Source organism: Lethenteron reissneri, chromosome 60 (genome assembly GCF_015708825.2).
Source record: "Lethenteron reissneri isolate LAM-NWPU_2019-01 chromosome 60, ASM1570882v1, whole genome shotgun sequence".
Taxonomy (NCBI): domain Eukaryota; kingdom Metazoa; phylum Chordata; class Hyperoartia; order Petromyzontiformes; family Petromyzontidae; genus Lethenteron; species Lethenteron reissneri.
Window position 1 is genome coordinate 1,101,541 of NC_083838.1, and position 27,911 is coordinate 1,129,451.

The window sequence follows — 27,911 nt, forward strand, 5'->3', positions numbered from 1 at the left end:
GATGAAAAACGCGATTTGCAAAAATGTTTTTCCGACGACCGCATTTGAAATTGACGAAATTGTTACGCCGAGAGTAGCCGTTGAGCAACAGACAAAGGCCCCCCGCCCCCCATCTCCTCAGCTTCTATTAAATCCTGGATCCTGGTTCTTAAACGGAGCCCCGCTTCACTCGCGCTCCTGCAGCCGGCGTGATTGTGACCTTGGAGCATCCCCACCCCCCCGTCCAGAGTAGTGGAGACGAAGCCGGCCCAGCGAGAAGTTAACCCCGTCCCGTTTTCTTCCGATTTCCCAATCCGGTGACACGCACGTGAACTAAAAACGAGGTAACTTTATCGGTGCCGCGGTTTCCTCCCGCCGCAAGGCCGCCGCGGAAGGGCGCGCGGCGCGGTTTGCCGCCAGCCGTCATAGAGCGGCGGCGGTCGTGTCGCCACGGTTCCGTGCGGTGAGTAACGACGCCTTTAAGAACGGCGCCGCTGCAGCTGCGCCTCTCTAAATGAAATTAGCGTCGTGCCGCTCGCACGCGGGCCGAGATTCGGCGTTGAACAGGAGACGCGCCGCACCCACCCTGCCACTTGCAGACGTCTCGGAACGGGAGAGGGTTAATCCGTTTGAATTATTCCACTCAGTGGTGCCTGCTTTGATCAATTGTGGGTCCTATAATGTGATACATGGCCTGGCCTTCTCATTACGTTAAACGCTCCCGAGTGCAGGGCGTTTGAAAGGCGTACCATTGTTTTTTTTTTGCTCTTCGTCCCTCGCGCGATTGTCTGTAGTCTCAGACTCCGGGGGGCGGGGGGGGTGGCGATGCCGCTGGGTGAATTTAAACGCCCGTGGAGCGGCGAGCAAAGTCGAATCGATTTATAAGTGCCGTCCACACTCGACGGCAACGAAGCTCCTCGCGTCGTTATTATAAACTAAGGTGACCTGGTAACCATTCGCCCCCCCCCACTCCCACCACTATGAACCCGGCGACCCGAGTTCCATTCCTGTTCACGGCCAACGTGGCTAGCGAATATCTGGACCGGTCCTGGGCCTCTTCCCTCCCTACGTTGACTCGGACATTAAGTGAGCATCTTTAGTAAACGAACGTCAGCACCGGGGAGACGGAGGCTGCTGGGCTTGTGGCGTTTGCCTCCCCCCACCCCCTCCCCTTCGCGCGCCGTGGCGGCCTTCGTAGGCGGCACTTAGCCGCGGACCGTCCGTTGAAGGCTACCTGGGTTGACCTTCGTCTTTGCGTGTGCCCAGGGTGCTGATGGTGCTGGGCGCGGGACGAGGTCCCCTGGTCAATTCCTCGCTGCGCGCGGCGAAGGCCGCGGGCAGGAAGATCCGCGTCTACGCCGTGGAGAAGAACCCCAACGCTGTCGTCACGTAAGTGGGAGGGGGGGGCGAGAGGGTGGGGGGGGGGATCGTGGGGGGGAGGGGTCGTGGGGGGGGAGGGGTCGTGGGGAGGGAGGGGTCGTGGGGGGGGTCGTGGGGGGGTCGTGGGGTGGGGTCTCCTGCACAGAGAGACGATGCCTCGATTCCGATTCATTACTCAGGGTGTCTACTGAGCAGTGGTGTCAGTCGAGGGGGGGGTGCCGTATAATCCCCACCCCCCCATTGAGACCCCAAAAATCTATGCATTTTATAAACCCCCCTCCCCGCCCCCCACTCCCACCGTGGGGAGTCTGGAGGTACCCCTCAGCCACTGAGCAGCCTCGGCCAACCAAAGTTTGCATTCGTTTATCCGTGTTTAGTTTGTTGCCCTTGCCCCCGCACCTCCGATTAGCGCGGTTGGCTACGTAAAAGAAGTTCACCGTGCATACGTCACGTCACCCAGGCTGGAGAACTGGAAGGCGGAGGAGTGGGGAGACCGCGTGACCGTGGTGTCGTGCGACATGCGCGAGTGGCTGGCGCCCGAGAAGGCCGACATCATTGTGAGCGAGCTGCTGGGCTCCTTCGGCGACAACGAACTCTCCCCCGAGTGCCTGGATGGGGCGCAGCGCTTTCTCTCGGGTAGAGAGTCCTGGCGTACACGTACACACGAGCACGTACACGCACGCACGTACACGCACGCACGTACACACACACACTTGCACGTACACGCACGCACGTATACACACACACTAGCACGTACACACGTACACACACGCACGTACACACGTACGTACACACACACGTACACACACACACATACACGCACGTACGTACACACGCACGTACACGCACGCACGTACACACACAACAACAACCGCCATTCACCACTAAGTAGCGGTGACATCACCACGACGCTTGTGCACCTTGAGGCCACGTGAAGTGTCGAACGCCCGCTGGCAGGAGGTCACGGGGCAGACCCAGCAGGTGCCACGGGTCGACTGACCGAGATGACCGAGATGACTGGCTGATGCACCACCTGTGCCCCCTACTGTGCCAACTTGCTGTGCTTTAGACACCCGGCGCTCCGCTCGTTGTTGTGAGCGTTGCTCCTCCGCCCTCCATTGTTGTTGGAGGGCGACTACCTCCAACACGCACGTACACACGCACATACACGCAAGCACGTACACACACGCACGTACACACGCACATACACGCACATACACACACGCACGTACACACGCACATACACGCACGTACACACACACACGGGTGTCACTTCACGCGCCGCCACCCGGCCCATGACCGCATGACCTTGCCTGAAGAGCGCGTTCCAGACGGCCGCAGAAGCGCAGAGGAAAGCGCCGCGCGATGAGGCGATGGCTGAGCCAAAAGCTGCTGCTGCTGCTGCTGCGAGGATGAGCACCGGAGTCTGCGTGATGACGGTTTACGTTTCTTGCTGACAAAATGAGCGATGGCACAATGGGGATATAACAATAAAAATATAACAATAGAAATATAACAATAAAAATATAACAAAAGTATAACACGCCGCTGCTGTGTCCCCTCAGAGGACGGCATCAGCATCCCGCGTGAGTACACCTCCTACATCTCTCCCATCTCCTCGTCCAAGCTCTACAACGAGGTGCGCGCCTGCCGCGAAAAGGACAAAGATCCAGAGGTGAGGCCGCTATCCCACTCGCATTCACTCATTCACTCGCTCATTCACTCAATTATCCACTCATTCACTCATTCAAACACGCTTATGTGTGTGTGCGGTGACACTTGTGTGTGTGGTGACACTAGTGTGTGCCGTGACGCTTGTGTGTGTGTGCGCCGTGTTTGCCCAGGCCCACTTTGAGATGCCCTACGTGGTGCGCCTTCACAACTACCACGAGCTGGCCAAGCCACAGCCCTGCTTCACGTTCGTGCATCCCAACTCAGGTGAGCTGCCGGACGTCGCCTGTTGGAAAAAGAGCTTCACGGCTCGTCGGGTTCCCCCGGTACCAACGAACATTCGCCCAAAAGGTCTGTTGAGGCTTCACGGGGGTCCTGTGACTTTGTGTTGTGAACAGAGCCCGGGAAGGACAACAGCCGCTACAAAGCCCTGGAGTTCCCCATCAGCACAGACACGGTGCTGCACGGCTTCGCGGGATACTTTGAGACGGTGCTGTACAAGGACGTGACGCTAAGTACGTGGGCTGGCGACATCGCACACACGTGCGGTAGCGCTGCGCGAGCCGTTCCACCCATCCCGGGACACGCACCACAGTGTCGAGATGTTAACTCCCTCGTCGATCCCGAAACCTGACCCTTGCTGTATTACACACTTTCTGATTCTGTACATTATAAACGTGCGTTTAGAGTGTTTGACTGCTGCTATACATTTCCACGTCATAAGCCACCTCGATCGCGACCCTGACGCTTGCTGCTGTATATTTGCAGTCTGCGTCTCTCTCATCATTATCACGGTGGCTGGGAGATGTTAACTACCTCGCCTGGTGTACAGGAGGTCGTGGGTTCGATCCCGACCCTGACGCCTGATGCTGTATATTTGGAGTTTGAGTGTCTCTCTCCCCGTGGTTGCGTGGATTTTCTTTGAGTGCTACGGTTTTTCCTTCCACATTTAGAATCAACAACACGCGTTCAGGGTATTCTGCTGCCATCACTTTCCACACGATGATCAGCCGCCACTTCATCGAGCTATCGCTTGTAATAGCCGGGTCGCTTTACTGAAAAAGAGCTACATAGCTCGGTGGGCCTCACGCCCGGGAAAATAACAAAAAAACATGTTTAGCTTTAGCTTATCGCCCTGGCCATGAGACATCGTGTGTGCGTCGTTGGTGGGTGTCGCTGCCCAGCTGTGGTGGCGCTGTTGGCCGACTGTTGCAGAGGTTCCGCTGTTCGAATCCAGCCAGCGGCCGCACCACCCGGGTTGAGGGGGGGGGGGAGGTTTGTTTCGATACAAAACTCGATAGTGGTACTTTGGTGTCTATCAAGTTCTGACCGATGGAGCCCCTTCTCGCCCCCGCTGCCTGGCGACTTTTGGCAACTCGATTGAACGCGGGGCGTGCGACAGACGTGACGCTCGATGAACCGACTGTGCGCTCATATCAGGGTGCGCTTATGTCCAAAACAGGAGGTGACGGGTGTAACAGACGGTGGGGGCGGCGTTTTGTTTTGCAGGCATTCATCCCGAGACCCACTCTCCCGGCATGTTCTCCTGGTTTCCCATTCTCTTCCCCATCAAGGTAAGCCAAGTATGAACCCCCGCGGCAAGTTACAACGCGAGCCTCTCAAATGTTTACCGCCCAGCAAGGCCCTACGAGCCCCACGCCATGCTGCTTCGCCCAGCGAGAGCCTCCCCCACCGAGTCTCAGGAGGCTCCTGGTCGGCTCTTGCCACGGCAGCTGTGTGTGTGTGGTGCTGTGTGTGTGTGTGTGGTGCTGCTGTGTGTGTAGCTGTGTGTGTGTGGTGCTGTGTGTGTGTGTGTGGTGCTGCTGTGTGTGTAGCTGTGTGTGTGTGGTGCTGTGTCTGTGTAGTGCTGCTGTGTGTGGTGCTGCTGTGTGTGTGTAGCTGTGTGTGTGTGTCTGTGTGTGGGGAGCGGTGGTGTAGCGGTTCGCGCACTGCGCTACGAACCTGGCGACCCGAGTTCGATTGCCACTCGCGGCCAACATCAGTGACGATTATTTGAACCGGTCCTGGGCCTCCCCTAAATCGACTCGGCCTCAAATGAGTACCTGGTGCGGTGTGTAGTAAACATCGCCACTGGGGAGACAAAGGCGGCCGGGTGTGGTGCTGGCCACCCACCCCCTCGTGTGCCGTGCCGGCCTTCATAGACGCTCGCTTAACCGCAGTAATTTAAGGCCTTGAGAACAACAGCGACCGCACCCAACGTGCTCGCTGTACACCGTGACCCTTGACCCGCCCGTTGTATTCCGTCAACGCGCCGTCTCGCCCCCCCCTCCCCAACCCCCCCCCAGCACCCCATGCCCGTGCGGAGCGGCGACACGGTGTGCCTCCGCTTCTGGCGCTGCTGCAACCAGCAGAAGGTGTGGTACGAGTGGGCCATCACGTCCCCGATGACGTCCGTCTTGCACAACCCCGCGGGACGCTCCTCCACCATCGGCCTGTGAACCACGCGGAGAGAGAGAGGAGAGAGAGGAGAGAGAGAGGAGAGAGAGAGGGGGGAGAGAGGGGGGAGAGAGGGGAGAGAGAAGGGAGAGGCCTTTGCGCACGCGGCGTCCCATTTCCGCCTCCGTCGTCGTCGTTGCGCTCGTTTACCCAGGAAAGCCTCGCCGAGTCTCGCGTGCGACTCTTGGTCTTTCTTTTTTCAGGAGGGTTTCTGCCAAGTTTTCGAAGTAGCAAGGTGGGGGGGGGGGAGCGACCGGCGTTTGCCACGCGTTGTTCACGTTGAGTCATTTGCGGTGGGGGGTTGGGGGGGTTGGGGAGTTTCAGTTGTAGCAAAGTCGGACCGCGACGCCGGCGCCACAGTTGCCTGCTCTTGCGAATGGCGTCACGGCATCTTTATGACGTCCGCCGTGAAGCGCACAGGCGCGTGGCGGTATTTCTCGGGACTGATGCGCACCGCAGTATTAACCGGGGTGGCCGCTCGAACCGCGAACCTCCGTGCGACGACGAGCAGCGGAACACCGCTACCCCGCCGCCGCTGGGTCGCGTCACCGCTTCACCGCGTCACCGCCACCCCCCCCCCACCACCCCCCACTGTTGGTAAATTAATTAGCGACGGAAGTATTCGACGCTAAAGCGTGAAGCGTTTATTTTTTCGCTCCTTTTTTTAGTCAGCGATGATCGCGTGTGGCCGAGAGCCACCTCTCACGCGTGACGATGACGACCACCTCCGACCAATGACCTAAGCGTGTCCCGCCCTAACGAGGCGAGATATGGCGAGTCCGAGTGAAGACGCATTCCAAGATAATAATGATAATAAAGAGATGAGGTGGTAATGTTATTCGAGATGGTGCGCTGAGGAAGACACAACATTTATAATTGGTCATGTGTACGAAAAGATTTGCTGCAATCACCGATTGGCTGCCAATTAATGTGGGAGGAGGAATTTCATGAATCACTCCAACATCCGTTAACTAAGAGTGTCTAACTACATATTTCACCACTTTAGTTGCTCAGACTAAGGTCCGTATTCATAGTCACGGCCTGGCTCAGGCCTGGCTCCTTTGGCTGCTATAAATTTCCACGTGATGATGATAAACCACTTCGTAGAGCTGTCATTTGTGGTGGCCAGGTTGCTTCTGAAAAAAATAGCCACATAGATCAGTGGGGCCTTACCTGGTAAAGTAGAAAAGTTTTGAAAACTTTGGCCGCCTCCGAATACGGTCCAAGCCCAGTTTAAGATTTATTTGAGCCCAGCCACGGCTTAGCGTGTGCGTGTCTGTGTGCGTGTGTGCGTGTCTGTGTGCGTGTCCGTGTGCGCTCGCTACTTCAAGTTCGCGTGCTTCTTGGACGACGGCGTTGATGCGGTAGGCGCGTGACGAATTTGCCGATTCTGTCAACGACGGTGGATCGTTTATATCGTGGCATCGCGCCGCGATGGCAGTGGACTCGGAATTTGGAGAACAGAAACGTTTCAAAATAATGATTCTTACTGTCAATCGCAAGCCTGAATCATCACGATTTGTCAACGAGGGCTCCCCCTCCCCACCCCCGCGCTCCTCACGTCACTCATTTTACCGTACTTCACCACGCCAGTCAACGCAGCTCGGCGAAGCGGCAGCCAGTGCAGGTCCGGTTCTGATTCCACTCCGCCACCGACGCCGACCCGCGTCGCCGCGAACGTCGCCTTGCGCGGTGCTTGCCAAGCATTTCGGACCACTCCTCTCCCACGTCCCCGTGGCTCCGGTGGTCTCCACCTCGTTTGCCAGCTCACGAAGCGGCGCGCTAAGCTCGTTCACACCGACATCGGGGGGAACGGCGCCGTCGTTTTGAACAAACGTGTTGTTTGCATTGTTCACGTTCCAAGACTGTGTCCTATGCATGGTCCCTCACCCCCGTCCGCCTCACCCCACACGAACGCCATGGCTCGCTGATGGTGACTGCCCACCCACCCCCTGTGATGTTTTGTATCGAATTGGAAGCTTGCGTTGGGGAAAAATAAAAACAAAAGTTACTTCTTTAATCCGAACTGCGGTGAAAACATTGCGAGGTTTGTAAACGCATCCACTTGTTGCGGTGATCATTTACTGTTAAACGAGAGCACTCGTTAAATACGTAGGCTTTCGCGACCAATATCCATAATACAGGTTTTTTTGGTTTAGATCGCGTTAATGTATTGTCGTTAAACCCGCAACCACCCGACAGCCAAATTAGTAAGGTTTGTTACGTAAACAAATCTGATGAAGCTAGTTGTAATTACTGGCGAAACATCATACTCAGATTGTAAATGTTGTGGCTTGGCTCTCCAACACACTGGTGTGCTGTACTAGTGACGAATTGGCATGTTCTGTTTGTGACAAACCTTACTAATCGGACTGTAGATTTAAAAGTATACAATAGGCCACGTGTAGTAAAATGTATAATGCTAATTAGTAAATGGGCCAGATGGCTCAGCCCATGGGCCTTCTCTGGTCGATAAAATAAGTACCGGCTTTGTGGCGACGTCCTATGGATATGCCTGAATGTGAAATCGCCACCGCAGGTTCAGGGTTGTGTAAACGAGAGATGGGGACTGCCGACACAACATTCAGAGAAATGTAAAATCAGAGCAGCTGAAAACACGACTGCCATCGTGTCTCCACACAACAACAACAAAGAGTACTCACGGAAGATTGTTAAGGGCAGTATTCTATAATCTTGCATCCAACTATGACCAATATAAACGATAAACTTATTGTACCACGTTTTAGGCCCCACTGAGCTATGTACAGAAGCGGCCTGGTCATCACAAATAATTAAAGCTCAACAAATTGGTGGCTTATCATCATCACGTGGAAATTTATAGTAGCAGCCAAATGCTCTAAATGCGTGATATTGATTCTAAATGTGGAGGGGAAAACGCGGAGGGAACCCGGAGAAAACTCCATGTGACCACGGGGAGAGTGAGACACCGCAAACTCCAAATATACGGCAGGCTCTGGGTCAGGATTTAACCCACGACCTCCTGTATACCAGGCGAGGTAGTTAACATCTCCCAGCCAGCGTGATGATGAGAGATGCGCAGACTGCAAATATACAGCAGCAAGCGTCAGGATCGAGGTGGCTTATCACGTGCAAATGTATAACAGCAGTCAAACACTCTAAACACACGTTTATAATGTACAGAATCAGAATGTGCGTAATGACATGACGACACCTGCTGGCTGGGCAAGGGAAGCACGGGTACGGTTAAGATAACATGCAGTCGGAGAAAGAGGTATCTGGGGCAAAGGTAATAGGTGTGGTTGACCGAGATGCTCCGGGAAACTGCTCGAAGGTTCCACAAGAGGGCGTAGCTGGAGGCGGAGTTTAGCCACGTGGCCTAGCCACACCTGGGGAGATATCAGGGCGGGCGAACCGGGACTCGGAGTTCGTGTGTGGAGTCTTGGGTCGGCCTCTGTGGAGGAGGAGGCTCGTGAAGGACGCTGCTACTGCTGGGCAGTTGGAGGCAGTCGCCCTCCTGCAACAACGGAGGGCGGAGGAGCGACGCTCACAACAACGAGCGGAGCGCCGGACGGATAAAATGCAGCAAGTTGGCGCAGTAGGGGGCACAACAGCTGGTGGTGCATCTGCCGGTCATCTCATCGGCCAACCCATGTCTGCCTGCAGCGTGCACCTAGCCTGGCACAGGCGCCGTGGTGACGCCACCGCCATCTGGTGGCGAGCGGCAGGCGGCATTGTGAGGCGCCTTGCCTGCTCGTCCATTCGTGAGAACCTCCACCACGGTCTTGACTTCATGGTCGCTTTCAAACTCGACACTGTCGTTAATAAGAGTGCGGCTTTAACAGGAAACGACACATTATAGGCGACGTTTCGGGTACACGGGCAAGGGCATGGAGACGGCTTCCCATTGGCCGGAGAGCTGGTCACGTGGGTAGCAGGCGCCGGTTGTGCGTGCGGTAATTTATTCATAAGAATCGATTCTAAATTTTCCATTGTTTAGATCGATTCCAAAGCGCTTTCACAGACCGTTCGATTCCCCAGTGTCAACGCAGCGCGTTCGCGATTCACGCGAATCGATCCACGGGATTACCCCCCCCCCTCCCCCCCTCATCCGTGTGCAAAAAAATTGGCGCCAAAGTTGGAGGGAGGTGAGGAGGGGTCAGAGTGGCGGCCTCCACAAGGCGCGGAGCGACTCAACGCCGCCTCGGACGGCGGTGCTGACGACGGCTGCCCTGGTGCTGACGACGGCTGCCGTGGTGCTGACGACGGCTGCCGTGGTGCTGACGACGGCTGCCGTGGTAGGCGACGATCTCTGCTGCTGCTGTAGGAGCCGCCGGCTCAGATTTGTTTCGCTCTGGCAGGGTTGGGAGCGGTGGCGCCGGCTCGCTGCTGAGGGAGGTCCTCATCCAGCAGTGAATCGATAATGGCCGATGATGCTTCTTCGTTCGTGCAGAGCAACAACCACAATGTGGCATTCTATTTACAAACTAAAGTATATTTTTATTTGACCAGGTAAGGCCTCCGTGAGACGGAGGTTAAGGCCCGCCTTGCCTGAGTAGCTCTTGTTCAGCAGCGACCTGGCGTTCACAAACTATAACATAACAAGATGGGCTTATCGTCGTCATATAAACATTTATAGCAGCGACCAAATACTCCAAACTCGTGGTGATGTTGACTTTAAATGTGGAGGGGAAACCCGGAGGGACGTGTAGATAAATCCACGCGACCACGGAGAGAGAGAAACACGCGAACTACAAATATACAGCAGCAGGCATCAGGGTCGGGATCTAACCCACGACCTCCTGTAGACCAGGCGAGGTAGTTAACATCTCCTAGCCACCGTGATGATGATGAGAGAGAGACACGAAAACTACAAATATACAGCAGCAGGTAACAGGGTCGGGATCTAACCCACGACCTCCTGCACACCAGGCGAGGTAGTTAACATCTCCTAGCCACCGTGATGATGATGATGAGAGAGAGACACGAAAACTACAAATATACAGCAGCAGCAGGCGTCAGGGTCGGGATCTAACTCGCGACCTCCTGTACACCAGGCGAGGTAGTCAACATCTCGACACATTGAGGTGGTCAAGCCAGACATTTGCGTCAGGAGCAGCGGAGTGTATCATCAGCATCATCATCGTCGCTCTGATGTCTGCTTCGTATTTGTGGCTCGGGGCATTGCGTCGCTGGACGTTGCACGGCCTCTGCTCTGGATGACCACAGTCGCACCGCTGCTACTGGAGGGGTTAGAACTTTAAATCTGAGCCCCAGGGTATCCGACTCTACTGCTGCGATGGCGGATGCGGTTCAGGGGTGCATCGTGAGCTTAGTGGAAGATAAAAAAACCAGGGATTTTCTGCGTTGGGTTTATCACACCAGGGCGGTGTTTGCGAGTTCTTGTGAACTCCATTCAGCTCTCCAAACTGCACCGGGGGTTGAACTCCCACGGTTGAAGTTGTGAAGCGCATGGGCCCCCTCCATGGCTTGGCGTGTGGGCCCCCTCCATGGCTTGGCGTGTGGGCCCTCTCCATGGCTTGGCGTGTGGGCCCTCTCCATGGCTTGGAGTGGAGGTCCTCTCCATGGCTTGGTGTGTGGGTTCTCCATGGCTTGGCGTGTGGGCCCTCTCCATGGCTTGGCGTGTGGGCCCTCTCCATGGCTTGGCGTGTGGGCCCTCCATGTCTTTGCGTGTGGGCCCTCTCCATGGCTTGGTGTGTGGGTCCTCCATGGCTTGGTGTGTGGGTCCTCCATGGCTTGGTGTGTGGGCCCCCTCCATGGCTTGGTGTGTGGGTCCTCTCCATGGCTTGGCGTGTGGGCCCTCTCCATGACTTGGCGTGTGGGCCCTCTCCATGGCTTGGAGTGGAGGTCCTCTCCATGGCTTGGCGTGTGGGCCCTCCATGGCTTTGCGTGGTTTCCAGCGATGGCGAGAGACGTTCTTGAGGTACTGGTGAATGGGAAGGCGACTGCGTTCCTTTAACTGCTGCTTAATACTGTATCGTGAGAATAGCTTAATAACACTCTTATATTGGTCATGACGTGTCCATTTATCTATTTATATACTTTTGATTTAAAGCTTTCGTGACTGCAGGGATTCATATTATTGGTTCTTTCGGTAAAGTCACGTAGAAGGGAAATAATACAAATATAAAACAAGAAAATGCTTTGGATTTCACACCTGATGATGATTGCTTGTGTTGCACTCGAAACGTCGTAAATTGTATTGTTTTATATTTTTATTATTACCCTTCTACGTGACTTTACTAAAAGAACCAAGAATATTTATATTCTGTGTATACATTTGTTTCTGTTGTAAGCCATTGTGGTTACCGCAGAAAATGCGACACGATGGGGGGTGGGTAGGCGGCCTAACTCTGCATTATTTTGCAGGAACCATCATCAGCAGTTCCCAAAGAACTGCACCGTTGCCCCTCGTGTTTTCTTAGGTCACGGTCAATATCAATTGAGCAAAAGTGACTGACAGTGATAGTGGGCAGGTTCTGTTGTCATTAGGATGCATCAGCACGGTTTTGTTTAAATTTAGCATCATACCTAAGCCAACCGTGCTAATTGGTAGTGCGGGGCAACTAACTAAACACAAAAAAACTCTTCTAAAGAATTGAGTTTTCAATCCAGATTTAAAGGTGCATAGCTCCGGTGGCTTCCTAATATCGGAAGAGCGTTCCAGGTGGCCGCAGAAGCGCATCTGAAAGCGCACGAGGATGAACGGAGTTCACGTGATGGTGGTTTATGCTCTTTGATGAGATCAGCGAGGTACTGTGTTGTGGTTCGTTTGTGGCAGGGGCTTTGTCTGCGACCTTCTTTACAAACTGCTGATGTTTTTTGCGCTATGCACAAAGGCCGAGTGCTTTTTGTACAGGTCTCTGAGTGTGGCTTTGAAATGTACGGTTGTCTGGCCTGCATTATGATTCTGGTATGACGATAGATTGTTCTCTCCAGATTTGATCTTCACAGGAAATATTGGGAGGAGGCCCTATGACGTCATTGTGTGCAAGAATCACAATCCAAAGAATTGTTTTTAATTTGAAAAAATTGCACCACAAATTGCTCAAAGGGGAGTACACTACACATACCAATTATTACCGCTCCTACACTAGGGCTGAACAATTAATCGATTTCAAATCGAAATCGCTATTTGAAACAATGCGATTAGCAAATTGCAAAGGCCGCGATTTTTGGCAATTTAAAAAGTCTTATTACTTTCTTATTGGAATATTATTATAACTTTATTTAACTTAATTGTTCTATGTTTGTTCTATTTCAATTAAAACATTTTAATAAATACATGTTGGAAGCAATTAATATCTTTTAAGTTCTCATCCTTAGAATAGAAAGAGCAGTTCATATTGTGATGGTATCATGTGGGAATGCTCCATCACATGTTTTAAATCTATTACACAGTGAATATTGAACTGAAGCTTGACTTAAAAATTTATCGCAAATCAAATTGCAATATCTGTCAGAAAAATCGCAATTAGATATTTTCCCCAAATCGTTCAGCCCTACCCTACATCGTCCACTGCAAACACCTGGCAGGACTCTCCTGACATGTAGCCGGTAGACTCAGTGAGGCTTTAAAAAAAAAATGTGACTTTCATTGTAATTTGTGTTTTTCATCATCAGCTCTGCCAATGCCGCTGAGTTACAATGGGAAGCAAACTCAGCCCCGAGTACCAACCTTCAAACTGACCTGAACCCTGCCAATAGCCCCACCACCGCCCACACTAAGCCATGCCTCACCTCCGATTAGCACGATCATACCCCCTATTAGCACGCTTGGCTATCGTACGCCGCGAAATAAGTTCAGCATACACGTCCACTCTTCACCATTTCTCTGCGTTTCAGTGTTGGTGCCCGGAGCACTGGTACCCAGTGGGGTAGCTGCGCACAGTGTTTCCCGGCGAGTGAGCGGGGACGCTGATCGGACCCCGAGCGAGAGGCGGGCAGCGTCGGTGTCGGCATGAATGAGTCCTGCGTGAGGGGGGCCACCCCTGCCCGGCCTGGCACGAGCGTGCCCCCCGGGCACGTGCTCATCAGCGAGAAGTGGAGGGGAACGCAGGTGGCACAGGCGCTATCCGGTGCGTGGTCATGATGAGCGTTGCGATATGAACCATTTCCGATGACGTATGTGTACACGTATATCATCTTTTGATTCCATTCCGATGATATATGCGTACGTCATCGGAATGGAATCGGAAGAAAAAATTTAAACTTTATTGGTACGAGGCATCCACAAGACCATGCGGGAGGATGTGTGGCACAGTTTGGATCCAGCTATCACAGCACGGTCGTGTCGCTACGGTTTTCTGCAATGAGCAGTGTCTTTAAAAAGGGCGCTGCGTGTTTCTAAATAAAATTAACGTTAACCGCTTGCACCTTCCGAGATTAAGCGGTGAACGGGATACCCACCCTGCAACTTGCAGACGTCTTGGAATGGGTTAAAATGCCGACCCATAAATTAAAATAAATAGTACATTATTTTTAAACTGTTTTCCCCAATTATATCCCGATTGTGCTGTTTATGTCGCATCATTAGACGAATAATCTATTTTAAACTTAAAGAGCAGTTCAAACCTTTGTGTGAGAGGACAGCCCGTGGAAGCGGATGTCAAAGAGCTACCTCTGAGATCACTTCTTCAAGTAGCCAGTTTCTACAAAGTATGGAGGGCAACACTTTCCCACCCACTCCGCCACCGAGAGTGATGATCGTCGGATGACATTCAAACTGATGTTGTTCACTCTTGGCTGTATATCACCCTCTGTGCAGAACCAAATTTCATGTCGCTTTATTTGCGCAGCCACTGTTGGTGAACTGGGCCGAGACCATCACCTCGTTATACCCGAGGGCCCTGTGCTCCAGGCTTGACGGCATCTTAACGTTCACATCCTGACCGTTTGGCGTTTGCGTACAAACACCTGGGTTGTGCTTTGTGTCTGCGTGCAGGAAAGGTGCGACTTGTGTTCGAGGAGGCGATGGGCCTCACGGACTTCCAGCTCTCGGACCGCACCTGCCTCCTGTTCATCACAGAGAGCGACCAGGTCACCGGCTCCGACTACAAGCGCAGGCTCGTGCGCTTCCGAAAGGTGAGATCGTGCCGGCATTCGGCCGACAGCATAAACCTTCCTGCCTTGAGAATCATATTTATTTAGACTGCAGGGGGAATGCGATGAGCTATAAAGCTCTTTTGTCACAGATGTCCAGTAGGGGCACGGGGTCTGAACGTTACAACAGTACAAAAACACGACACCAGCGCAAAGTACCTGGTGCAATGTGTCAACATCGTCGCGAGGGAGGCATGACAGCCGGGCGTTGTGCTGTCCATCCACCCCTCGTGTGCCACAGTGCCAGCCTTCATGGGTGCTGCTGCTCGCTACTAACAGCAGCTTGCCCCAGCAGTCCGCTTAAGGCTACACGGGTGGGGGGGGATCTTTGTCTTTCACGTGAGACAGAAGAGCGCCGCTAACTCCCTGGTGCTGGTGGAGCTGACGCCGCTGAGCGAGCAGTACTTTGCCGACGTGCAGGCCTTCGTGGTGCTCGACCTGGGCATGGCCATCGTCCCGGTGAGCGGCCAGGCCGAAGCAGCGCTCGTCGTCGCCCACCTGGTGAGCAGGAGCCGTGCGCATCGCGCTGGGCCGGCCGCGCGTCCAGAGACTCTAGTCACCGTGGGGGCGGTGGGGTAACTTATCTTAAGGTCGAGTTGAATCTCACTTTTAACTCATAGTTGGCTTTCGAGACCAATATTATCCAGAGTTTTTTTGGGTTAGATTGAACCATACCTCTGGCCTTCGTACCTGATTAGCTCACAAGTGACGACATCACATTTATCCCTCTATTTAAGAACGAAGCAGGAGGATTTCTCCACACATCTGGCTGCCGTCTGATGATACTGGTAGTAATTACTGGCGAAACGTCGTACTCAAATTGTAAATCTTGTGGGTTTAACCCTCCAACACACCGGTGTGCTGTACTAGTAACGAATTGGCATGTTTTGTTTACGTGATACACCTTGCTAACGTGACAAACCTTGCTAATTGCCTGTGTTGGGTGGTGGCGGGTTTAATGACATTCATATTTACGCTAGCCCGGCTGAATATCCTGAGACTGAGGTCATGGGTAGGGGGGTGGGACGGCGGTTGCAGCAACATAACTCAAGGTCAAGTTGATTGTGTGTCACTGTGGTGAGAACTGGAGTTGTGTAGGCACCTCATTTTTGCAACACGAACATTCATAGGCAAGGACATTCTTAACCCTGGCGCACGGGGCCTTGATGGCAAGGAGCCCTACCTCTCTCCTCACGTCCGGGGCTATCGAATAAATATCAAGTGCGGCTGTGTTAAAGAAAAGCTGACGTTCTCCCTACGGCCATGGGTATGCTCGCCGTTTGGTCCTCAGGTGGCCGAGGAAGGCAAGAGTCCCGGGACTAACCCCTTCTCCCCCTCGCGGGGCGCGCCGGGCTCTGGCGACGCCGCCGTTCTCGACTGCGTCACGCACATCCCGGGCATCGGGCGCGTGAAGGCTCTGGCGCTACTGGAGCGCTTCCCAAGCCTGCACGCGCTGTCCACCGCCTCCGATGAGCAGCTCGCCGTCGCGGTCGGCCGAGGGGCTGCCGCCAGCGTCCGGGCGTTCTTCACGCAGCGCACGGGGCCCTGATGGCAGGGAGGGCCTCTCACGGTACTACAAGTATTTGCCACGTCGAGCAGTGATCAAAACTCCCCTCGCCCCTCCATCGCTTCCTGTCCCTCCCCTAACCTTTCATGATCGCTAAAAACCACTCTATCACTGTCACTCAATCCTTGTAGCACGTAACTGCTAATTCCCGCTGGTTATTTGCCACTTCGAGCAGTGACCAAACCTCCCCTTCCTGTCCCTCCCCTAACCTTTCTCATGAAAGGTTAGGGGAGGGGCACACTATCACTCAATCCTTGTAGCACGTCACTGCTAACTAAATCATTGCATATTGTTTTGTAAGCTATGTCAAATGCCTTGAGTGAAGGTGCGTTCGATACATGTAATTACATTTTGGTCCGACACTCTTTTTGTTGATGGGGTTGTCAATTTACAGCTTCAAATGTAACTAAGTGCCCAAAAATGAAAGGACCGTGTATAAAGTTTTTTTATTTACCTCTCGTGCATTAAATCGAATCATCAATTATTTTTGATTCACGTAATGGGTCTAGGTGTCTCCACTACAGTTACAGAAAAATACATACACATTCAAAATAATATTAAAGTGTATAGAATAATTACAGCACATAGATGAAATGGACTATTATAGTTGTGTTATATACTTAAGTAATATGACAGTAGAATTCTAACAGCATGGAGCCACAGAGAACACAATTCACAAAACGATAATTTTATTTTTCAGGTTTGAGAGTATTTACAAACATGAGGTGGTTTGACGCTGGCTCTCTTCTCTCCGTGTGTCCCTCAGTCTGGACACTGGGGGGGTGAGAAGACACAAGAGACCCCTCAACCCTTCACATGTTCACCTGAAGATTCTCAGATGAAAATCTTCCCCTCGTGGCAGCGCCTATTCTTGTGCAGTGAAGGTACCCCAGCAGAAGCCACAGAAGTTGGAAAAGTCCACAGTCAAGTGGCCTCCCACTTGGAAGCTCCCTTGGCCACGCCGGCAGAGCAGAGGTCGCAACCGGGTACCCGATACCCGTACCCTACCAGATACCCGGCTACCCGTTTCCAGCCGGTAGAGGTCGCAAACGGGTTTTGATTCCTTACCCGCATCCGTACCTGGCCGCGCCAAGGTTGCAAATGGCTACCCGTACTTGGCCGGGTACAGGTAGCCGGGTATCGGGTACCCGGTTGCGACCTCTGCCGGCCGGGTACGGGTAGGCCGTGAGTCACTGGTGAGTAACCGTTTGTCACTCATTTCGGGTAGGGTACGGGTAGGGAAACGGGTACCCTTACCCGAGTGGGTACGGGTCCGGGTACCCATTTGCGACCCTGGTGCGGCCGGGTAAGGAATCAAACCCCGTTTGCGACCTCTGTGGCGGAGCAAGCCCTCTGCACCCGCCTCTTCCTTCACCACTCCTGCCCCGCGCAGCCTGGGCACGCTTCGCGTGGGACGAGCCAAGGGGCAGCCCTTAATGCCAAACAGCAGCTCTGGCTCTCTTCCGCGCTCGGGTCGTCGAGGCGGCTACCGTCGTCGCCGAGAGCCGCGGCCTCCCAGAATGCGGCCGGGTGCGCCAGCGGGGAGGAGCGAGGTGGGGGCCGCCCAGGCACCAGCAGCAGCAGCTGCTCAGATTCAAGCGGGGGCTGCTCAGCCGTCAGGAGGAGGCCGGTGTCGTGGAGGAGGTGGTGCTTCGGGTGACGGGGACTCGGATCCTTGAGCGCGCAGGGCCTTAGGCAAGCGAGACCTGGGGCACAGTGAGGGGGGTGGCATCAGCACTGCGTGTGCCTGGGCACTTCGCTGAATCGTCATCCAATGCAAGTACTCTCGTCAAGTCGCCATCGTCGTCAACTTCCTACGGTCGCTATGGCCATGCATGGAGAGATCGCACAGAGGAGCATGACGCACCTGGAAACATGGTGCTACCCAGGGACATCGCCGTGACCTTAAGAAAAGTGGACTTGGACAGGACACGTTTCAAGACAGGCGCGTTATCAGTATTTATCATATCAGTAGATCTATGATGTTGCGAAGAGGTATTTTGGTCATTGTCATGAAGCTGCCTCACCACTATGAACTGTGCCCACTCATCCCTTTATAATCCCCACTCACCACTACCTACTCACCCCACTTACCACTACCTAATCACCCCACTCACCACTACCTACTCTCACCACTCATCACTTGATAATCCCCACTCACCACTACCTACTCTCAACACTCACCACTACCTACTCTCACTCACCACTACCTACTCTCAACACTCACCACTACCTACTCTCAACACTCATCCCTTGATAATCCCCACTCACCACTACCTACTCACCCAACTCACCACTACCTACTCACCACTACCTACTCTCACTCACCACTACCTACTCACCCCACTCACCACTACCTACTCACCCCACTCACCACTACCTACTCACCCCACTCACCACTCATCCATTGATAATCCCCACTCACCACTACCTACTCTCAAAACTCACCACTACCTACTCACCCCACTCACCACTACCTACTCCCCCCACTCACCACTACCTACTCACCCCACTCACCACTCATCCCTTGATAATCCCCACTCACCACTACCTACTCTCAAAACTCACCACTACCTACTCACCACTACCTACTCTCAACACTCATTCCTGGATAATCCCCACCCACCACTACCTACTCACCCAACTCACCACTACCTACTCACCCCACTCACCACTACCTACTCACCCCACTCACCACTACCTACTCACCCACTCACCACTACCTACTCACCCCACTCACCACTACCTACTCACCCCACTCACCACTACCTACTCACCCAACTCACCACTACCTACTCTCACTCACCACTACCTACTCTCACTCACCACTACCTACTCTCACTCACCACTACCTACTCACTCACCCAACTCACCACTACCTACTCACCCAACTCACCACTACCTACTCACCGCTACCTACTCTCAACACTCATTCCTTGATAATCCCCACTCACCACTACATACTCACCCCACTCACCACTACCTACTCTCACTCACCACTACCTACTCACCCCACTCACCGCTACCTACTCTCACTCATTCCTTGATAATCCCCACTACCTACTCTCACCACTACCTACTCACCCCACTCACCACTACCTACTCACCCCACTCACCACTACCTACTCACCCCACTCACCACTACCTACTCACCCCACTCACCAGTACCTACTCACCCCACTCACCACTCATCCCTTGATAATCCCCACTCACCACTACCTACTCTCAAAACTCACCACTACCTACTCTCAACACTCATTCCTGGATAATCCCCACCCACCACTACCTACTCACCCCACTCACCACTACCTACTCACCCCACTCACCACTACCTACTCACCCCACTCACCACTACCTACTCTCACTCACCACTACCTACTCACCCCACTACCTACTCACCCAACTCACCACTACCTACTCTCACTCACCACTACCTACTCTCACTCACCACTACCTACTCACCCCACTCACCACTACCTACTCTCAACACTCATTCCTGGATAATCCCCACCCACCACTACCTACTCACCCCACTCACCACTACCTACTCACCCCACTCACCACTACCTACTCCCACTCACCACTACCTACTCACCCCACTCACCACTACCTACTCACCCCACTCACCACTACCTACTCACCACTACCTACTCACTCACCACTACCTACTCACCCAACTCACCACTACCTACTCACCGCTACCTACTCTCAACACTCATTCCTTGATAATCCCCACTCACCACTACATACTCACCCCACTCACCACTACCTACTCTCACTCACCACTACCTACTCACCCCACTCACCGCTACCTACTCTCACTCATTCCTTGATAATCCCCACTACCTACTCTCACCACTACCTACTCACCCCACTCACCACTACCTACTCACCCCACTCACCACTACCTACTCACCCCACTCACCACTACCTACTCACCCCACTCACCAGTACCTACTCACCCCACTCACCACTCATCCCTTGATAATCCCCACTCACCACTACCTACTCTCAAAACTCACCACTACCTACTCTCAACACTCATTCCTGGATAATCCCCACCCACCACTACCTACTCACCCCACTCACCACTACCTACTCACCCCACTCACCACTACCTACTCACCCCACTCACCACTACCTACTCTCACTCACCACTACCTACTCACCCCACTACCTACTCACCCAACTCACCACTACCTACTCTCACTCACCACTACCTACTCTCACTCACCACTACCTACTCACCCCACTCACCACTACCTACTCTCACAACTCATTCCTTGATAATCCCCACTCACCACTACATACTCACCCCACTCACCACTACCTACTCACCCCACTCACCACTACCTACTCACCACTACCTACTCACCCCACTCACCACTACCTACTCTCACCACTCATCCCTTGATAATCCCCACTCACCACTACCTACTCACCCCACTCACCACTACCTACTCTCAACACTCATTCCTGGATAATCCCCACCCACCACTACCTACTCACCCCACTCACCACTACCTACTCTCACCACTCATCCCTTGATAATCCCCACTCACCACTACCTACTCACCCCACTCACCACTACCTACTCACCACTACCTACTCACCCCACTCACCACTACCTACTCTCAACACTCACCACTACCTACTCTCACCACTCATCCCTTGATAATCCCCACTCACCACTGCCTACTCACCCCACTCACCACTGCCTACTCACCCCACTCACCACTACCTACTCACCCCACTCACCACTACCTACTCACCACTACCTACTCACCCCACTCACCACTACCTACTCACCACTACCTACTCACCCCACTCACCACTACCTACTCACCCCACTCACCACTTCCTACTCACCCCACTCACCACTACCTACTCACCCCACTCACCACTACCTACTCACCCCACTCACCACTACCTACTCACCCCACTCACCACCACTACCTACTCACCCCACTCACCGCTACCTACTCACCCCACTCACCGCTACCTACTCTCAACACTCACCGCTACCTACTCACCCCACTCACCACTACCTACTCACCCCACTCACCACTACCTACTCACCCCACTCACCACTACCTACTCACCCCACTCACCACTACCTACTCACCCCACTCACCACTACCTACTCACCCCACTCACCACTACCTACTCTCACTCACCACTACCTACTCACCCCACTCACCACTACCTACTCACCCCACTCACCACTACCTACTCACCCCACTCACCACTACCTACTCACCCCACTCACCACTACCTACTCACCCCACTCACCACTACCAACTCTCACCACAAAAGGAGGGGCAGGGCCCCATGTAGGTGACCGTTTCGGCCGGGGCCAGGATGGCACGCACCTCGTCGCCGTTGGCAACAGAGCGGAGAGGCAGTTGCCATGGTTACCTGGGTTTGTTATTGCCCGCCCAAGTCGCTGTAATAAAGGCATCAAATTGTTTGATTATTCCATCATTTACCATTTATCTACTTTCATGTGCCTTTTGTTTTGGTGACATTTCATATTCTTTGAGTCTTTCGGTAAAGTCACGTAGAGAGGTTGAAATTAATAAAAATAAACTACAACGAAATCGTCTTCCTCCTCATGACGATCGCTTGTGTTGCGTTCGAAACGTTGTAGTTTGTATATTTTATTTTCATTAATTTGAACCTATCTACGTGACTTTACCAAAAGACCAAAAGAATATGAATTCCTACAGTCACGAAAGCTTTAAGTCAAGATTTGACATTTATTTGTTAACTCATTATACATTTTGCGTAGGAGGGTTTTAATTTGCTTGGTAGTAGCTGTGTTTCGGGTTTGGTCCTCATATAAGGAATGTTCACCTTTATGGGATGCAGTTAGCATGAATGATGCTATATATAATTAAAACATTATTTATCATAACTGAGACCATACTCAGTTGCAATCACCTTACTACTTAATGAGTAGAGAATACGTTTCCAAGAGAAAGATAAAATAGGTAGATGACATGCATTTGGTACTGGCAGATCCGGCCACATGCCAAACAGTTACGCACATTAAATGTAATCGACTCTCAATTGTAATACAATAATTGTCGCTATGAAATAATTGCTATTACCATTAATCATTCATTAAGGTACACAGGAATTATTTGTACTATGTATATGATCTTAAGTTAATGCATCAATATTACATACATATAATTAACACATGTAATTTCTCAATCATAAGCCGCATTATCGGCATACTTATGTGCAATGCAAAGTCATCAATCGGGAACGGGTATTGATATTATTTAGATTATTCTGCTGCTATAAATGCCCGAATGATGGTGCCACTTTGTTGAGCTGTCATTTGTGGCGGCCAGGTGACTTCTGAAAATAAGTGAATACCTCAGTGGGCTTTGCCTGGTAGGATGGGGATGGCTTAGTGGTGTTGTGTGTGTGTTTGGGTGATTTGTTGACCTTTCTTGAGACTTTGTACTACTATCGTGTTTATTGTTTGTAATGTTCTTAGCCTGTGCCTCCTACTGGACATCTGTGAAAAAGAGCTTTATAGCTCATAGGATTGCTCCTGCGGTATAAATAAATATTCCAATTTTGATTTGTGCTCGCTAACAGCACCCTTAGTCTGTTACAGCTACACGGAGGGGTGGGGGGGTGTTCTGTCGTTGCTGTTGTTGGTACCTTGGGGGAGTCTGGTTGTAGTCCCACGGCCACTTCGACCGAAGCGACTGTGGAGGAGGACCTCGCAGTCCCGGAGTCTACGGGAGTGGGGGAGGGGGAGAAACACAAATTAGGGTCGCATCCTGAGTCTGCCTCCACGCCTGCTGTGAAGAGTGCCGTTAACCTACTCATGTACAACTACAGAGACAAAGATCCCACTAATAGGCATGGGCCAAGTGCTGTTAGCAACCACCCAATGATGACCAGCATGGCACACAAAGGGGGGCTGGTGGTCAGTACCATACCTTGGTCTCATCACCAATGTTTTTAACACACTGCACCCTCGATGCAGCTAAACAGAAGCTGCTTGGGCATGCGGTGGCTGGGCATGCATGCTACATGACCCAGCCAACGCAGCCTTGCCTGCCGGAGGAGCTCACTGATGGGAATGTGTCCAGATCTTTAAAGGATTTGTGAGCTCACAATCCAGCAAGGATGGATTATAGGCATGCCAGCCTGAATATTTCTAACCAGCACATGTTTCATTAGAAGGGTCCACGTTTCACAAGCATAGAGAAGGGAGGGCATGACTGGCTGAGAAGACCCGAAGCTTTGTGCGGAGCAACAGACTAAGTAGCTTCCATAAAGCATTGTGCAGCCGATTACAATATGATGCCGCCTGTACTGGCGGAGCCAGTGGGGGGGTGGGGTGGAAAGTACCCCCCCCCCCCCAATGATTCGATCAAAATCCCTCATTTCGATCGGATCATTGTGGTTTATTAGTAATAAATCGGCATTTTGCGACCCCCACTGCCACTGTAGCATATTATTACATGCCAGAGACTCTTATGAGATGATATGACAATAGTCCGAGTCCATAATTGGCAATAAGTAACTGCAAAGCAGTTATAAGTGACTCAGAATTGTGCGCAGTTGCGTATACAGTACACGACTTCCCTTAAGGCATTCACCTTCAGCGAGCGCGATGCCGATCACACACGGTTCGAATTCGACCCTCGATCTATGGCTGTGCCATTGCCGCACACACATAATTTAAAAAGCAAGGGACAAGTCCTTATTAACAATATCATTTTTCATTGCTGGAGGGGTTGCCCCCCCTACCTGAAAAGCCATTGGCCGCCTGACTGATTCGGAGCGAGACCTGTCAAACCGGAGCTGGTCATAAGCACATTGCCCAGGTATGGGAACTCTCCACTCTCTCCACAACTGCCCATCACCAATTTGGAGTTGTGGGGGTGGAGTGTCCGATGGTACAAAATACCCAGGCAGGTGCTTAGTTTTGGTGGGGCTGATGGTAAGGCCCCACACCTCTTAGTGGCAAGCTCCAGCAGCAGCGCCTCCAACTCATCTGCGTGAGCAGCAATCACCAGATCATCAGCATGCATAACGTGGTTGACCAATAGGGAGTCATCCCTCGACCGCACCCGGGCATTGATCAGCCTCCTGCTGTATCTGTACCAGATGGAAATTCCTCCGGTACAGCCAAATAAATCTTCTCAAACTACGTGTTTCAAAGATGTAAAATAATGTGGCAGCCAGACGACATCCCTGTCGCACCCTCCAAAGTAAACAGAATGGCTCCGACTCCTGGCCACGTAGCTTTACCTGGGCCTGCCCACCATTATGGAGGCTTTTAATGATTGTGAGCAGAGTCTTGGACTCTAAAAGCACGAAGAACTGTCCATAGCCCTAGCCTCTTGATGGTATCATAGGCCTTGACCAGGTAAATAAAGCAGAGATGTAGGCCTTGTTGGAATTCCCTACACCCCTGCTGTAGCAGACGGACAGAGAATATGGCATCCGTGCAGGACCGCGCTGGTCTGAAACCACATTGGGGCTCTGTAAGCCTCTCATCAGCATGCCAGGACCTTTCCGAGCACACCGAGAAGAGACATGCCCCTACGTTGTTACAATCTGTGCGGTCCCCGCTTCCAATCCTGCAGAAACCGTTCTGTGGTCCAGACAGTTGTGATGTCATGTAGGGCAGTCTGCACACAGATGCCACCTTCCCTCAGTATTTAGCTTGAGAGATCGTCTCGAGCTGGCGCTTTTGCTCGTCTCAGACTTCGGATTGCCCCTCCACAGATGGCACCTCAGTCAACCATTCAGAAGGGGTGGCTACTTCTGCCAATATTTGAGGCATGGCAGCCCGAGCGGTCGTCCCCACCTTGTCCCATGATGTTTTCTGGGCTGAGGGAATTCCCCTCCCCCAAGACCTCACAAAAATGCTCTGCAAACCTGCAGACCTGTTCCTGGGGGTCAGAAATCGGATTACCATTCTTTCCCTTAAGGATGGTGATAGGTGAGGTGCTACAAGTTACTTTTTTGATGGAATTAAGTGATTTGCTGAGGCAGATTCCATCTCAGCAAACCGCCCCCACCACTCATCCTTGCAGCGCCGCACGGCTCTCCGAGCGAAGGCTGCGTTAAGCCTCCTCATTCTCCGATGTTGGATTATGTAGATGATGGGAGTGGACCTGTTGTTTTCTCTAAACCAGCAAGAACACCTCGTCCTTCAGCCAGGGTCTCTGCGGAGGTCTGGACCGCTTCCACAATGCAGCCGTTGCAGCTGCACGAGCCAGTCTTGAACCTCACCTGTTTTCTCCCAACATGTTTGAAACTATCGTCAGCTAGTTGAGACCAGGCCACTGTGGGTTTAAATGTGGTCCTAGATGGACACTCACCACCGGAGTGGAATAATGGTAGGCGCATCTTACAGATGACAAGCTGATGGGCAGTGGGTAGATCAGCATCAATGTAGGTCCTGGTGTCAAGGGCATGAGCCCGGCGTGCATCCATGATGTTGTGTGGATACCGATGCCAGAACAGCCCATTGGTAATTCCAAGCCCATGGGCTATACACAAGTCTAGCAGCCTCCTACCGTTGTTATTGAGCTGATCTGGCCCATGCCTTCCAATCACTCCAGCCCAGGTGCCAGCATCATGACCCACTCGGGCATTAAAGTCACCCAACAGGATGACTCTAACACATTCCTGCGGAGGGAGCTGATAGAAACGTTGGGTTGCTCGGTCAATGGCCAGCCCCTCCCCGCCCAGCCCCTCCCAGCCCAGCCCCTTCCCACCCAGCCCTCCCCTCTCCACCCAGCCCTCCCATTTTTGGATGCACGATGGACGGACGGACACAATAATCCCCTGTGGGCTGGTGGAACCAGGTGGTTCCTACCAGTAAAGGCAACGTTTGTGGGGAATAATAGCCATTTTCTATACTTTTTAGGCATAAGCAATAAAAAATATCACTTAGTACATACACACAAACATACCTACACACAACAACCGCCATTCGCCACTAAGTGGCGGTGACGTCACCACGACGCTTGTGCCAGGCCAAGCGCACTTTGAGGCCACGTGAAGTGTCGAACGCCCGCTTGCAGGTCACGGGGCAGACCCAAGTGCCACGGGTCGACTGACCGAGATGACCAAGATGACTGGCTGATGCACCACCTGTGCCCCCTACTGTGCCAACTTACTATGCTTTAGCCACCCCGCGCTCCGCTCGTTGTTGTGAGCGTCGCTCCTCCGCCCTCCGTTGTTGTTGGAGGGCGACTGCCTCCAACTGCCCAGTAGCGTCCTTCACGAGCCTCCTCCACAGAGGCCGATCTTGACACCGCTGGCACCAGTCATCGGCTAGTCCACTCAGCTCCACGTCCTCCTGTACCACATCACTCCATCTCTTCTCTAGCCCGTGCCGCGCCCGTTTAGCCCCCTCGATCCGGCCGAACAAAAGCCTACACACACATACTTCCACATACCTACACACGCGCGCATCGACTCGCCGCTTCGCCCACTCGATGTGGACCACGAACTGCTCGTACCTTGGAGGAGTGAAGCAGGGAGGAGTGAGGCAGGGAGGAGTGAGGCATGGAGGAGTGAGGCATGGAGGAGTGAGGCAGGGAGGAGTGAGGCAGGGAGGAGTGAGGCAGGGAGGGCCTCGACAGTGCGGAGCAGTCGCCACGGGGTGTGGGGTGGAGTTGGCTGACGATCTGATGCAGCAGCAGCAGCGACGAAACGAGCAGGAGGCCGATGAAGCGACACCACCACCCACCAATCACCACCAACCAATTACCATCCACCAATCAATCCCCACCCACCAATCACCACCCACCAATCACCACCAACCAATTATTATCCACCAACCAATCACCACCCACCAATCACGACCCAACAATTACTATCCACCCCAACCAATCACCACCCACCAATCACCACTAACCAACCACCAACCAATCACCAACCAACCACGAACATCAACTTCACAAATATAAATGACGTCACGCACCTAGGGGGGGGGAGGGTCAGACATGTGTGACGAGAGGGGGGGGGGAGAAATGTGAGGTCACATCAAAATGCGCAACTTTAAATAAATATAGACAACACGTTATACTTAATTAAATATACTTTTTAATTAATGTTTTCTCCTACAATATCAGAGTGCAGCGCCACATTAGATATGCACTACAATCACAATAGTTTAACGTGATTTGAAGCATGTTTTTTTTGGGGGGGGGGCAGAGCTTTGTGACGCCGTGTGACGAAGGGGGGGGGGGGGGTTCAAAAATCGTCCAAAATCGCGTGGCGTCATTTATGGACGACCCCAGATAGGATGATGATGATCCAGAGGGAATAAAGCCCTCGAGTTATGAGGACGACGAGGACATTGAACCCCGTGGCATTCGCTGCTGCTAAGAACGACGAGCAGCTGTGTCGGCAGCAGCAGAATAAAAACTCTGAACAATCACCTGTACAGGTACTCAATGAGGCTCACACGGTGCAACATTTGCATACTATTGGTGAGAAATTGCTTTTAAACCACATTTTCATCGACGTAATTACCAGTTCGACACGCAGGTTTTCACGACCGATATCCATGTTTTTTTTTAACGACACATTTATATTTACCGCGACCTAACCCAAAAAACATTACAGCCGTATCTACCATTTGTATGTCTGTGTTATATAGAGCTTATGTGGAGCGGTAGTGTAGTGGTTAGTGCCCGGCGACCAGAGTTCGATTTCTGCTCACGGCCAACACTGTTGGTGACGATTATCTGAACCG

At 52.6% G+C, this 27,911-nt stretch overlaps 3 protein-coding genes across 8 annotated transcripts; 2 read left to right on the forward strand and 1 right to left on the reverse strand.

Moving 5' to 3' along the window:
• The first annotated feature begins 1,210 nt into the window (after positions 1 to 1,210).
• PRMT5 (protein arginine methyltransferase 5) lies at positions 1,211 to 7,507 on the forward strand. Its single transcript, XM_061575956.1, has 7 exons — positions 1,211 to 1,368; positions 1,820 to 1,995; positions 2,925 to 3,034; positions 3,204 to 3,297; positions 3,429 to 3,545; positions 4,540 to 4,604; positions 5,337 to 7,507. Exons 1-7 carry the CDS (start codon positions 1,253 to 1,255, stop codon positions 5,487 to 5,489), a joined length of 831 nt encoding a protein of 276 aa, XP_061431940.1. The 5' UTR covers positions 1,211 to 1,252; the 3' UTR covers positions 5,490 to 7,507.
• Positions 7,508 to 9,631: 2,124 nt separating this feature from the next.
• On the forward strand, positions 9,632 to 17,171 carry LOC133358055 (Fanconi anemia core complex-associated protein 24-like). 4 transcript variants are annotated; one of them, XR_009757020.1, is made up of 7 exons: positions 9,632 to 9,764; positions 13,333 to 13,565; positions 14,432 to 14,571; positions 14,938 to 15,090; positions 15,881 to 16,159; positions 16,923 to 16,979; positions 17,013 to 17,171. XR_009757020.1 is itself a non-coding variant. In XM_061576329.1 (6 exons), exons 2-5 carry the CDS (start codon positions 13,448 to 13,450, stop codon positions 16,136 to 16,138), a joined length of 669 nt encoding a protein of 222 aa, XP_061432313.1. In that variant the 5' UTR covers positions 9,632 to 9,764; positions 13,333 to 13,447; the 3' UTR covers positions 16,139 to 16,159; positions 16,923 to 17,171. The 4 variants fall into 4 exon arrangements, 3 of the variants coding, with proteins under 3 accessions (XP_061432313.1, XP_061432315.1, XP_061432314.1); XM_061576329.1 differs by having other exon boundaries at positions 16,923 to 17,171; XM_061576331.1 differs by having other exon boundaries at positions 16,004 to 16,159; positions 16,923 to 17,171.
• Positions 17,172 to 17,648: 477 nt separating this feature from the next.
• Positions 17,649 to 26,945, reverse strand: LOC133358057 (acrosin-like). Of its 3 annotated transcripts, none has more exons than XR_009757022.1 (3): positions 26,608 to 26,945; positions 22,838 to 22,914; positions 17,649 to 17,862 (listed from the first exon to the last, which is right to left on the reverse strand). XR_009757022.1 is itself a non-coding variant. In XM_061576332.1 (3 exons), the coding sequence occupies exons 1-3, from the start codon at positions 26,731 to 26,733 to the stop codon at positions 17,766 to 17,768; spliced, it is 237 nt and encodes a 78-aa protein (XP_061432316.1). In that variant the 5' UTR covers positions 26,734 to 26,945; the 3' UTR covers positions 17,649 to 17,765. The 3 variants fall into 3 exon arrangements, 1 of the variants encoding a protein (XP_061432316.1); XR_009757021.1 differs by lacking the exon at positions 26,608 to 26,945 and adding an exon at positions 26,326 to 26,533; XM_061576332.1 differs by having other exon boundaries at positions 26,671 to 26,945.
• Between the last annotated feature and the right edge of the window lie 966 nt (positions 26,946 to 27,911).

Bases quoted from the DNA above. Each gene is read 5' to 3' on its own strand.
- PRMT5 (XM_061575956.1), top strand. From the start codon at position 1,253: ATGGTGCTGGGCGCGGGACGAGGTCCCCTGGTCAATTCCTCGCTGCGC. The intron at 1,369-1,819 runs GTAAGTGGGAGG...CACGTCACCCAG, and splicing joins AACCCCAACGCTGTCGTCAC to GCTGGAGAACTGGAAGGCGG. The intron at 4,605-5,336 runs GTAAGCCAAGTA...ACCCCCCCCCAG, and splicing joins CCATTCTCTTCCCCATCAAG to CACCCCATGCCCGTGCGGAG.
- LOC133358055 (XM_061576329.1), top strand. From the start codon at position 13,448: ATGAATGAGTCCTGCGTGAGGGGGGCCACCCCTGCCCGGCCTGGCACG. The intron at 13,566-14,431 runs GTGCGTGGTCAT...GTCTGCGTGCAG, and splicing joins GGTGGCACAGGCGCTATCCG to GAAAGGTGCGACTTGTGTTC. The intron at 14,572-14,937 runs GTGAGATCGTGC...CACGTGAGACAG, and splicing joins GGCTCGTGCGCTTCCGAAAG to AAGAGCGCCGCTAACTCCCT.
- LOC133358057 (XM_061576332.1), bottom strand. From the start codon at position 26,733: ATGCCTCACTCCTCCATGCCTCACTCCTCCCTGCCTCACTCCTCCCTG. The intron at 22,915-26,670 runs GTACGAGCAGTT...CCACTCCCGTAG, and splicing joins CCCTGCTTCACTCCTCCAAG to ACTCCGGGACTGCGAGGTCC. The intron at 17,863-22,837 runs GTACCAACAACA...ACTGTGCCCCAG, and splicing joins TACAACCAGACTCCCCCAAG to GTCTCGCTTGCCTAAGGCCC.